Raw genomic sequence first — 12,787 nt, forward strand, 5'->3', positions numbered from 1 at the left:
GGACAATCAATAAGGAGTGCTCGTAAAGTGAGATGGTTATTATTACTAGAGAAAGCGCAAGCGATTTGAGAAAACGTGAATTGTAACGCCCTGGATTTAATTCACTTGAGATATCGTTCGCTTTGTGAGCCTTTGGTCCGTCGTATATCGAACCTTCCAGAGCTATCATGTGGCGTACAGGTGGGCATTTTTCTAAGAGGTCATCCATCTCGATAACGCTCCCACCCGAGTTTGCTTAACTTTGGAGTTCCAAAACTAAAGCATTACCGTTACATCAAAAAGGGCCTCCGCGAGTTATCCCAAGCACGCTCTCATCATGTTTGGTGCGCAATTCGGTTCATTTCTGCTCCTTTTTGCCGTTTTAGAAACCTGCCAAGCAGCCGCTCAATGTCCGAACACCCTAGCCTTGACGATCACTCCCCGCCCTCATTGGATCGGATCGTTACATGGGTTTGACCCCATGGAGGGTAGACCTCCATGGGAGCTCGGGATCTATAAACAGAAGAATCAATGGAAGAAGGAGCACATGCTCAATGAAATGGTAACGTCGTACCACTTTAGGGTCAATCTTACACTTTGATTTCCTTTCAAATTCTATCATCGCACGCTGATTATCTCTTTTAATCTCCGGTCTCGCGCTTTAGATTCCCTTTAAAGACTTCTAGCTTTTCCCGACTCAATTTTCGCGCGCTCCATCTTCTTCTTCTTCGTTTTTTGTCGATTTTCCACCTCTTGTCATGACGTGTTGCCGTGATATTTGATTGTATTATTAACGAACGTGGCGGAAAGGTGAGGTGGAAGTCACGCTTCCTCTGCCGATGGCCATCATCCCAGCGACCGATGCCAGCTGTACTTGCCCGAGGTGGGCCTGGTGGGAACAGAGCAGCATTTACTTTGCCTCATGCATATGCATCGAAAGACTTTTAAGTTCAGTTCAGACATGTTTTCAAGATACCGCCGGTTGTTTTGAATCTTTTCCTCTTCTCACCAACAAAATCTTGCACTGTATTCTTCCTTCTTTTCTTCTTCTTCCTTCCTCTTCCTTCTTAATTTTGCTCGGGGCGGAAAAATCTGGTGCCTTAGATCTCATTTCTGTCCTGTACAAACGCATGTGCACGGCTTTCAAATGTCTCGAGGTTGTTTAAGACGGCGCGAGACTTATTTGAACACGCGGGGCTTAGAACGCGAGTAACCTAGGATCGGAAACGTGTGCGCGGCGCCTGACGTCTCCATCCTAGCTTTGCACATCTCAGCGACTCGCACCCCGCGCGATCTTTCGAGGTGACGTGTTGTGATTTGCTGGGTGAAAGGGTGTGTCGCTACCCCCCCTGTACTCGTGTATCATTGACACCCAATGAATTTTTGGACGTACGTCACTTGACAGTCCAGCACTCAACTAAAACAGGCTCTCTCATCTCTTCATCTCTATAAGCCTCTCTACTCGCTGTCGATGGGGCCTCCACCGCCACCTCGGACAAAGGGCGACGATATGGCTAGCCAGTGCGCTAGAGGACGACCGCCACATCGCCCGGTCCCTTTCTTCCCCCCTTGATTTTGTACACCTTTGAAATTGTGATTTTAGTCTTCTTTCATAGAAGCCTCAAATCTAAGAGTCACCATCGCATCACGTCAATGGTTGCCATGCGTAGAAATAGGTAATTCCCTCTTTCATAATTTGTATGTTTGGCAATACACATAAAAAAAAAAAAACACAACACCTAAAGACTTTTTGTTGTCCGTTGTGAGGTATTTCAGCAATTGATATTTACTGAACACCGTCGTACGAAAGTTACGACACCGTTTTGAGAAGCTTTTTTCGTTGTGATGATGGCTTGGGGTATCCCATCTTCTTTTTGTGTATGCGATTCATTACGTAGCTTGCACCCTTGGCTTGTGATCAATGTCAATGCTGGGGGCCCTTCCAACTTCAACTCCAATGATTAGAAAACAATCGTTTCCTTCATTTCTTTTTATTTTCTCCTGAAGAAAAATATTTACAAAAGGAACATCGTATCAAATTGGAAGTTTCGTCTCTAAAATTTTGTACTTCCAAGCAATATGAAAAGAATGAAAATTGCTTCATTGATTTTCTAATGCATCTAGAAAATCAATTCTCTTTTCCTCAAACATTAGATACTAGAATCAAATGCAAGGGGCCAGTTATAGTTTATTCGTCAATACATACCTTTTGTATCGTGATTTATTTCGGAAGTAGAAAAGATGACTCGCAAAATACATGACGAGCTCGAAGTAACAGGACTACGGAACATTATTAGGAGATATGGAAAAAAAAATGACCATAAGTGAAAATAATGCATTCTACTTGCGCGACTCATAATGCACTTTTGTTTCAGGAATGTTGAGATTGGTAATTTTTATTTAATCTTAAATATTAGTTGCAATCACCATGTCGACATTGCAAATTCGTTTTATAAATGACTGATCATGCACACTTAATGAAAATTTGTTCTCAAGGTACATATTTTTTAAATGCTACCATAAGGTTAAATAAAAGAGTAATTGCGCATCAAGGGTGAGAATAGAAAAATAAAGCAAAGTGTGGATCGAGGGAAAGTTTTCCATTGAAGAAATTCTAGACCACCCACATTATCCCTTTACTATTTGATTTTTTTTTGTAGTTTTATTGATTTGAGTTCATTTGGAAAATAAGAACTTATACAGATATTAGAAGTCCTCCAATAAACATCATCTTGTACTCATCTTGACCATTTCATCTCATTACTATTAATCATCCGATCACATTAATATTGAGAAAATGATACTAGAAGTGTCACAATTTTTATATGGTACTCATTTTAGTGCCAAAATTTTCTAAACAAATGCTTCAGTCGATCACTTTAGTGCCATGACCGATTTAGGCTGCCTGATTATATGACATGGTTATATTTCAATACTTTCCCAACGATGGGGCTCGTCGGCAAAGTGAAGTCAGCAAATATAGTGCCAAATGCTGTCGTCTCCACCATTTGTTTTCCCCAAATTAATGAATTGGGGCTATATCCCAATTGTTCTTCAAACCCGAATCCTATTTGGAATATTGGGGCAAAATTAAAGTCGTGCATACTGTTTTGGATGGTTTGAATCGGTCTTTTTCTACCATGTTTGCCTACTCTCAAAAGTTGTTGAGGCAGGGATTCAGAATCCAAAGAATCGACATTACTTGGGGACTCACTGAATCGTCGTAATGAGCCTACAAAGATTGAATGGAAATGCCCATCGCTTCTTTCGACGCTAATGACTATAGAGCTCGTCTCTTTCTCGAGAAGCCGTTCGTTCGTGGATGGCCAAATCTGTATAGAAGCTTACGGGTGTTCTAGCTTTAGCCATGGTTTGGGCAAAGAAAATGAGAGGTCGAAGAAGAACAGAGAAAAGAAATGTAAGAAAATTTTGGGAAGAGAGAGAGAGAATCAGTTTCTTTATTCAACAGATGTGGTGGTGACTGTGGAGCTCTGTCTCTTTCTCAGGAAGCCATTCATTGGAGTGGCCACACCCCTTTGTTGGAGCTCGAGGGTGTACTAGTTTTTGCCATGGCTATGGTGAAAGAAACAAGAGGTTGAAAAGGATCAGAGAAAAGAAACAAGAGAAAATCTTGGGAAGAGGGAAAGTAACAATTTCTTCAAATGTCGTTTTGGACTCCCAATTGCCACGTCATTTCGTACATTTTCCACTCTGGACTTGATTTTTTTATTTAAAAAAGTCACTTGAAACTTAAAAATCCATTAAAGAAGCCATTTAGGATTCTTTGCTAGAATATGTCGCCGACAACACTTGAGTAATCGTTTTTCGATATAGCGCTAAAGTGATAACTCGAAAAGTTTTAGCACTGAAATGAACATCTTCCTTTTAATACATATAGAATTGTCCCATGCATTAATCTGGCGTACAAGGGAAATGCAATAATGCCGTAGGAAAAAATCAAATAATTTGTCTAGTTAGAGACCAAAACAAAGTATACACAAGTCAACTACACAATCTGTACTTCTCATCATTTCATCTTTTATACTTAATCTAAACAAACCAAGTTAACAAGGACAGTAAACAAAGTCGCACACTTAAAGGGAAATATCTGTTTGCAAATTTCTAATGGCGTGAGCGATGTCATCAGAAAGCAAGTATGACTTTCCTGTATAAACCTAGACTTTGGGAATAATCTTCAATGGTTTTCTTATTATTATTATTATTATTTTTAATCTCTTTTTGAGTGGTTGATGAGACTTCGCAACACACCCAGATCAAACAAATTATAGAAAATAGGTGAATTTAGGTCAAGATGTTGGGAAGTGTAGACCCGCTCGGGCCCGTCCAGAAAGATACAGACGGTATTTAGGTGGAATGTCAGAAATCCTCAAGGCCAATTATATGATACCAAATCTTCTGAAAAGTATCTTTGAGTGGAACCTCATCAAATTCAAACCCCCTTTCACCTTTTCTTCAATTTTATATGAGATTGTTTTTTGGGGAAATGTATTAGTCAGTCAACTAACAACACTCCCCAATTTCCAAAAAAAATTCATGACATTTCATTTGGAAATTGGAAATTTTCTCTATTAGACATGCTTAGAGTACCAGTCCACATGAACCCTTTTTGGTTCATCAAGCAATTGGTACATACTCAATCGGTTAGATTAGATTACAAAACATGGGTGTCGTGGGAAATAATGCAGCAAGTAATATGTGCTTTCTTCATCCACGGCAGGGTGGTTGAGCGGTCTAATTAAGGGCTAACGTGGATTAAGATTTGGGGTCCAATTGGAGTGCAATGCTTGTCTTTGATCGGTCTCGTTAAAAAAAACTTTTTGAGCATTTATGGTCACAGCTATCTTTCGTAGTCGCCTAAGGTTGGGCAAAGCATTGTTTTGTCGGTGGCATGTTATGACAATCAAGAAAATTTCAAATAACAATCCGAATAGGTACCGTTCTTCTCAAAAGAGTTTTCAAAGCGAGCCTCGTCTCAAATAAAGTCATGAAATGGCTGGCTTAATTTCAAATGAAAACCCGAACTCACAAGCCTTATGGTGGTGAAATATTGAATACACATTAGCACAATCATCTTTTCGTTAATTCAAAACGTTGAAACATCCGATTACCTACCAAAGGCTAAGTCCGTTTATTGTGATTGTGATGCAAGTTACTGTTGTTGTGAAAGTGTCATTAGTCATCTCAGTTTACGTGTTAACTAACTAAAGATTTTCAGTAGGTTTACGAAAGAGCTTGATTTTTTTTTTCACTTTTATCTAAACCTAATAAAAGACCCATGTGGCCTAAATACGATTGCTATTTCTAAAATTTAATTTCGTCCACCATGTCAAACGCATCACGAGAGTAAGACTAACATTTATTACCACTCGTGTTAGCTGCGTTGGTTCCGGAATTACCATCTTAATTTAAGCATTCAACAATTAAAAATAAACATTAAAATAGAAACATTTATTTGTTTTCTTAAAGGAGTGTGCATAGAATGCAAACCTGAGCTTTTCACTCACGGTTTACCTAAGAAGCCCTTTGATTTACAGATATTAGCAAGTCGCCTCCAATTACAGTCATAGCTAAGACAAAATTGCAACAATGAGATCACCATGTAGAACAATCCATTCTTCTTGCTTGGAATAAAACGAGCAAAAGGTTTGGATCATTTGAAGAAGCAATTGACTTCACATCCTGTAAGGGAGAAATCAAAAAGCAAGAGAAATGAAAAATTTTATTGCTACCACACTTTTCAGATGTCTGGAGTTCCTGATCGACCACACCCATTAGAAGCAAAAGGAAGCAATGGAGGACATGTACAATACGAATAGCCCAAGTTAGCTTCCTTGTTGCGAACGGGAACGAGCTGCAGCCTTCTCCAATGCCTTGAGTCTGTTGAGTTCCATGCGAGCTTTTTGCTCATCCGAGATCTGGCTTTTGGTTGATTTGCTAGTTACAGTATTTGAGACTTGATTCTGTGATTCATTTACTGAACCCAAGACATCATGCCTTTGTGAGCTCCGAGGTGGATCCTGCAGAAATCACAAAAAAAGAGGGGGGAAAATGAAACCTCGAAGTTCTAAGCATACACGTCATGCATATAACCTGAGTTCATCACACCTCGGGCGATAATGTCCCGGAGGTGATGACGATATTTGACAAAGGAGCAGTAATACTGCCTAGATTCGGCAAATTTATATTAATGCAGACAAACCCACTGCATCCAATAAGAATGGAGACCATTAAGCTTGCGTTTGGTCGGCTACGTATGAAATTTGAAAGAAAAAGATTTGCCATATCATGTCTTCGGTCAATTTACTGGATTGACACGGGAGGAAAGGGTTTATGGAGAGAGGGATTGCCTTATTCTAAGCTGAAGGGATGATGAGAAAGAGATAAATCCAAACGAGGAGAGGATGAGGGTAAATAAGACATACGGATTGAACAAAGATATGCAAGACCTCAACTCCAGTTTGTACCTTATTGAACCTGATCACGTGATCGTGAGGCCTCACATAGATCTAACCAAATGTAAGTCGGCTCTTCAAGCTGCAGCATGAAATGTACCATGGCTAACAAAAGCTATGGTCTAGCAAAGAAGTTATTTTGCACACAAGAGATATTGAAAGTCGCTAAGGTGGAAGACAATTTTCTTTCTTTTTTTTTTTTTTCCTTGGGATCCTGGAGAGGCACTGGGTGCTCGGTTTTGAAGCTGATAAGGCAGGACTCATTCCAGATATACTAAAACTCCAGTCAACTCAGCTGAGTTTATGTACAGGTGTGTGTGTGGATGTACACTTTAGGACTTCGCAGTACTCTCCACAATTGTTGGAGATGATTATGAAGAAGTGGAGAGGATGGAAATGCACGGCAAAAAAGAAAAAATAAATCTTGGTTTTTTAACCACAGTTGTTAGCACCAATAAGACTTAAATATCTGGGGAAATTTCCACAAATTTGAGAATAGGAATAAAAGACGTCTACGTGATAGACTGACCATTATACCAGATAACCCGGACAAACCAGCTTTTGTCAATATATTCGGTAAATTCTGTCACAAACATAATATAAAACAAGTCAACCTGGCATGGATCCTCTACTTTTGATACATACTAAAATCTACAGCTACCACCAAAACATTTTGAATCCTTTAACTGCAACAGCATGAAATTGTGGGAAAACATGAGTACATATAGAGAGTGAACACTTACTTCAGTAGCTTTCTCATAGATCTCATGAAGTAAGTCTTGTGGTAAGTCATCAGCATTGGTGTTATTTGATAATTCTCTCACATGTTGTCTTGGTTCCTCAGTATCCATGGGTTCGCAAGGTGTTGAAAGTCCTACGAAACAGTAGTACAGGATTAGGGGCAACCAAAACATGCTGCTTTCAGATACATATCTTGTTGCAGAAAGGAAGTTAGAGGTTAGCTTTCAGAATTAGTCCAATGCTCAGTACAGATCCTGATGGCTCAATTGAAGCTCCAGAAAAAATGACAACACAGAATTGATCCTCTTCAGTGACTATTAAAAACCTGCTTTTCACACCACCAGAACCTGTGCTGCCAGCCTAAAGCTAACACTGACCAATCTTCATATTAGTACATAGAATTTTAAAGATAGCATTATCTGATCGGACCAACAAGATCAAACAAACCCAGAAAATAACCAAAAAAATGGATGTTCCTGAATATACAGCCAGAAAACTGGAGCTGCAACAATGGCGGCAGATTATTTCCAGACTAGGCATAGAGCTCCATCACAAAGGAACGAATCTTAAAATACATTCTGTAAGCATTTACTTTCATCAGAAAGAATGGCATTCCATTAAGCTGGTAAGGCCCCGTTTGGTTCAGCTTTGGGAAGAGGCTTTCGGGCTCGAAAGCCCCTTCCCAAAATGCTGAACCGTTTGGTTCAACATTTGGGGAACGGAAAGCCGAAAGTTAGCATTTGGGATGCTGAAAGCCCAAAGCTGGTCCGGACCAGCTCTGGGCTTTCAGCATTCCACAAATGCTGAAGCCTATTTTTCCCTTCCCAAATTGCCCTCACTCAAATTTCTTTATTCCGGTTTAGCCCCTGTTACTGTTCATCTTCTTCACCGCGAGGGAAAAAAATTTACCAAACACTACTTAGGCCAAAGTAGCTTCACAAAATTTTTTTTACCAAACACCACTTATATTTCCCCAAGTGGCTTTCACCTAAAGGTATTTGCATTCCCCAAATTGCATTTGAAAAGCCGAACCAAACGGGCCCTAAGTGGATAACATTTGGAAGTACATGAAGACCAACCCTTTCATTATGAAGTCGTAGATTTCCATATGCAGCACCTACTGAGTCTCTGTTAGAAGAAGTTAATGAGACCAAAAGTGTTCTTCCAAAAATTCGTAGACAACATTACAAGAATCTAGCTAGGTGGGATGAAAAGGTACATATGGGATCTCAAATGTCAAGGAACAATTTGCAAGCAGCAACTATTTGCAAAAGACATATGCTCCTAGAAAGACAAAAAATTAAAAGAAGTTTTAGGCCACAAGAAATGGCAAATGATCTTTCTCACCTTGGTCATTGTTTACGCCATCTTCCTCAGGTGGAGGTGGTTCATGCAACTTTGTTGGATCCCCACCACTGGCAACTCTCTCCCTTAATTCTTTGATGCATTTCTGCCAAAATATTGAACAGAGAATTATCAAAAGGATTATCCACCGAAAAAATGTACCCAGTCCACATTTTTCAGTTCATTCACTTTTCCTTGCAGATATCACTATCACTTGCTTATCCTTAAGCTACCTCCATACATATTGAATATTAGATCTGTCATCTGAAAGTCCACAAGATTAAAGTCCCTTCCATGCACGGATTTTATAAATCACATTAGAGAGGCTGATGTAACAGAAGCATTAGATTCATGATCACAATTCATCACACAGTATCACCAATAGTGGTTAATCTGCAAGAATTGGCTAAAGGTAATCAGTCAAAGTACATTCCCAAGTGATAGATGATCTTAGCCAAAAGATGGACAGGAATTACCAAGTGATGGCACTGACTAATGGGAAAATGATTTTTTTATTTTTTGCCTTTTACTACAATATTGACACTTTGAAGAAATTTAACCCATATTAAGCATTGAAATCCCGATGTGGCTCAAAGGAGACAGAGATATCCACTTAAATAAATTACAAGTTCAATAGTCACTCTTAAGCCTGGTGTCCAGCCTTCACTGGACCAACTGCATATGTGATAGTCATCATCTCTTCATATTAGAGGTCATAAGTCAGTTATTTCTTGCAAAAAGAAAGAGAAGGAATTGAAATAAAGCATCAAGTAGGCAATGGCGTATCATCTATACAGGATATCAACCAATATATGGAAAATTTCTTTGCTTTTCTTTTTTCTTCTTGATCAGTCACAAATAGTATGAATGCCCATAACAAACAAAATAGAACTCGTCTTCATAGCCCTTGAAAGTTCTGTTTCTGTAACCAAGCCTTGCTCTTATTAGAGATCCTAATATACTATTTATTGCCTTGAAAAATATATGTGTTGCTATATTGTTAGATAACAAAAACAGAACTTAAGGGAATATATAAAACTAAAGGTAGAACAAAAGCGCCTGAACAAAAGTTTCAGGACCATAGAGAAAAACACACTCAAATCAATTATGTTCATTACAGCCTCTGACTGTGCTCACATTCCTTCATCATATACAAACCCCACATGTTAAACCTAGACAAGCTATACAGTGAAAACCGTAAAAATGAGATGGAATTAAGCTAAAAGAAGCATTATACAGTATGTATATTTGAGACAATTAGAGAAAGAAGTGTGCTTGGGGAAAGAAGGAAGAGGAAAGACAGAAGCTTAACCCATCAATATCGATGTAACTTAAGCCCTGAATTGTACTTTTTAACCTACAGTATTTGATCTTAACACAGCCAAAAACAGATGATAAAGACAATCGAAAAATGTGAAGAAAGCGGGCTATTCATTATGAATTACAAGCCATAACTTTAATTAAACAGGTAGTTCTACTCCAAAAAGAAATTCGATAACCCACATTGGCCAGTTATATTTATGGACATACCAGACAGACAATCATGGCAGTTCACAGAAGAAAATCAACTAGCTTTCTAGGCAACCATGTAAGTAGATCACTCAAAATCAAGCAATCAGACCGCAATTTATATTTCCACAGAGTTGTGTGATTTCTGAGATCAATTAAAAGTACTCAAAGGCAGACAACATCTTCTTACTTTGGAAAGGGTTCTTGTACGCTTAACAGTTTATTACAGCTTGATCTATCAGGGCCTTTCCATTAATATAAGACAGAAGTAACCAAGAATAGCATATTAGAGAAAAAGTTCTAGTAAAGTAAGCTTAACAGGTTTATTATGGCTTAATTTATCAGACTGAAATGACCAAGAACAGCTTATCATAGGATGCTGACAAGTAGATAGTCCAGATTCGCCATAAAGAGATATATTTCGATTAGTAGCAGACTCAGTCAGATAATAGTTAATAAACTAAGTTACATAACCCTGTAATGTTCAGATTAAGTACAAGAATCAGTTCTCATCTCTTCTCAAATTTGTAGTTCTTTCGTATCAATTACCTTTACTTGATTTGTGGCAGCCACTTGTTCTACCTTATGAACAAACTGATCAAATGAGTAATAGGGAATCAAATGAGAGTGCCATTCCCGGTACATGCCGATTAAGTTTCCCAGATCGCTAACCTGCAAATCTTGAAAAAGAACATCATGATAATTTTGCAAAGTCAAAAATATATTTAGTAGAAAGACGGAAACAGCTCATAATATCATCATCTAATCAAAGAACTGAAGATTATAAAATAACAGAAAACGACAGGAATGTGGATTCACAAAGATCTTATTTCTAACTTTTGTATGAAATACTTCTGCACTACTTAGTTGATAACCAGAAAATTGAGCTTGGGGAAACTGACTAAAGAATATTTTACCCTGCTCTCTGCTCGCAAAAATCCTACTTCCCATATGAACAAAACAGGATACAAGAATTACAATGCTAATCTCTGGAACATAAGCTTGCAGTTAGTCATTTTGATGAAAATTGAATGTGGATTTTTCACTTCTCATTCAATTCTTATGTTGCTCTAGCAAAGGTCAACTCTTTCTGGTTATTAGAATTACAAATTAATGATCAACCCTGTCTAACAAAATTATTGAAAGTATCGAAAGTCAATTATGGAGAGCATTACAGACAAATACATAATAAAAATTCATGAGGTTTTGCAGCCATCACTGCAGTCATATGCGATATCTCCAACTGAAACAACACATAACTTACTTGCAAATATGTAATGCAATTAGTGAGTGGGTGATTGAAACTTCTGTGGTAGGACTATATATTTCCACGAGTTAAAAATTGGGGAATGTTTTATAATGTTCGCTACAGTAAAAGGAATGTTAAATCTTAGGAGGCCCAAATCACTCAGCAGTGCCACCCTCAGCACTTCGAGGTTACACAGCTAGCTAGCAAACTTTAGAACGTGAATGATTGCGAGGGATGCCACATACACATGATGAGCGAATTGCAGGATGCAAGTTTGCAAGTTCATTGACAGCAACTTTGGTCAAACCCCATCTCTGAAGCGAACCAGAGAAGGTAATGCAGTTTGAATTATCTTACTTTCTCCTTTCTTCTCCTATATCTCAAAGCGGGCATCAGAACAATGGAAAGTGCGACGTAGAAGATGACAGATAAAGCGCTTGGTACAATGGATCAGCAGTCGATGCAATGAAAAATCTTGCCACGCCCTTCCTCACAGAAACTCGACAAGATATCGAAGTAATCGACGGAGCGTTAGCTTTCGAGGACAACATCATGACCAGAAGAGAAAGAGAACCTCGTGGCCGCGGCCGCGATACTTGAAGTTGCGAGGGAAGTGGCGGAGGACGTAACCGAGGCCGTCGTCGGAGAGGAGGAGCTCCGGCGTGAGCTTGGGTCGCTTCGCGGGGACCTTCTTCGGCTTCGCCGCCGGCTTGTCGTCGAAGCCGGTGGCCCTAGCAGCTGCTGCGGCACCACCGGCGGGATTGGGAATCGACGACGAAGGAGGAGGAAGGGCGGATCTAGGGTTGGGGACCGAGTTCTGGATGGGATCGGCCGGGCAGTCGCGGGACCAGTGGCCCGGGAGGCCACACTTGAAGCATCCCGTCGGCGCCGATTTTCCGGCGGTCTCCATTTTTTCCGATGGGGATCTCCGATCTGGCCGTCTCTCTCTCTCTGATTTAGTCGCAGTTTTTTTGGGGGATTTCTATTGAAATATTCGGAGTTGCCCCCTATAAGAGCTAATTTTCCCGCCATCGGGCTCGTCGTTTTGGCGGGAATGGATCTGGTTGGAGGGAGTGTTTTGGGCCGGATCATTCGGCCCGGATCCGATTTTTTTTTTTATTGATTAATACGATTAAAAATCTCAAATTGGTATCCATCACACGCGTTTATCCCGAACCGATTTCATCTCGCGAAATAAATTTCGAAGTGGTACTCCGTGTTATATTTCACTCGATTTAATTTTCATTGCATGGAAAAACCCAAATTATCGACCATTCCATACAATGTCTCGTTAAAATGTATACGCATCAACACAAGTGGCGGACGAATGCAAGACAAATCTGACACGGAGGATAATCGACCGACCATATATTAACACATGGAATTTTAGTGGAGGTTGGATTTAGGTTAGAGTAACAATTCGAGATTTTTTATGAGACGAAAATCATTTTGACATAGATAGATTTGTCATCGAATTGTCGGTTTTGTGGTT

General features: G+C 39.5%; 1 protein-coding gene across 2 annotated transcripts; it reads right to left on the reverse strand.

The window, feature by feature from the left end:
* Positions 1-5,506: 5,506 nt before the first annotated feature.
* Positions 5,507-12,265, reverse strand: LOC115670120 (uncharacterized). 2 transcript variants are annotated; one of them, XR_008818447.1, is made up of 6 exons: positions 11,870-12,265; positions 10,596-10,718; positions 8,541-8,643; positions 7,196-7,326; positions 5,769-6,017; positions 5,507-5,679 (listed from the first exon to the last, which is right to left on the reverse strand). XR_008818447.1 is itself a non-coding variant. In XM_030591312.2 (5 exons), exons 1-5 carry the CDS (start codon positions 12,203-12,205, stop codon positions 5,823-5,825), a joined length of 888 nt encoding a protein of 295 aa, XP_030447172.2. In that variant the 5' UTR covers positions 12,206-12,265; the 3' UTR covers positions 5,691-5,822. The 2 variants fall into 2 exon arrangements, 1 of the variants encoding a protein (XP_030447172.2); XM_030591312.2 differs by lacking the exon at positions 5,507-5,679 and having other exon boundaries at positions 5,691-6,017.
* Positions 12,266-12,787: the final 522 nt, after the last annotated feature.

The sequence above is a fragment of the Syzygium oleosum genome, unplaced genomic scaffold (assembly GCF_021117445.2).
Source record: "Syzygium oleosum isolate NSW1041296 unplaced genomic scaffold, Sole_v2.1 Sole_v2.19, whole genome shotgun sequence".
NCBI lineage: Eukaryota > Viridiplantae > Streptophyta > Magnoliopsida > Myrtales > Myrtaceae > Syzygium > Syzygium oleosum.

What these genes read in the sequence shown, in the direction of transcription:
- LOC115670120 (XM_030591312.2), bottom strand. Translation starts at nt 12,205, where the DNA reads ATGGAGACCGCCGGAAAATCGGCGCCGACGGGATGCTTCAAGTGTGGC. An exon ending in TGGCGTAAACAATGACCAAG is followed by an intron (nt 7,327 to 8,540) that starts GTGAGAAAGATC and finishes ACTGTTTCGTAG; the next exon opens with GACTTTCAACACCTTGCGAA. An exon ending in TCTATGAGAAAGCTACTGAA is followed by an intron (nt 6,018 to 7,195) that starts GTAAGTGTTCAC and finishes TGATTTCTGCAG; the next exon opens with GATCCACCTCGGAGCTCACA.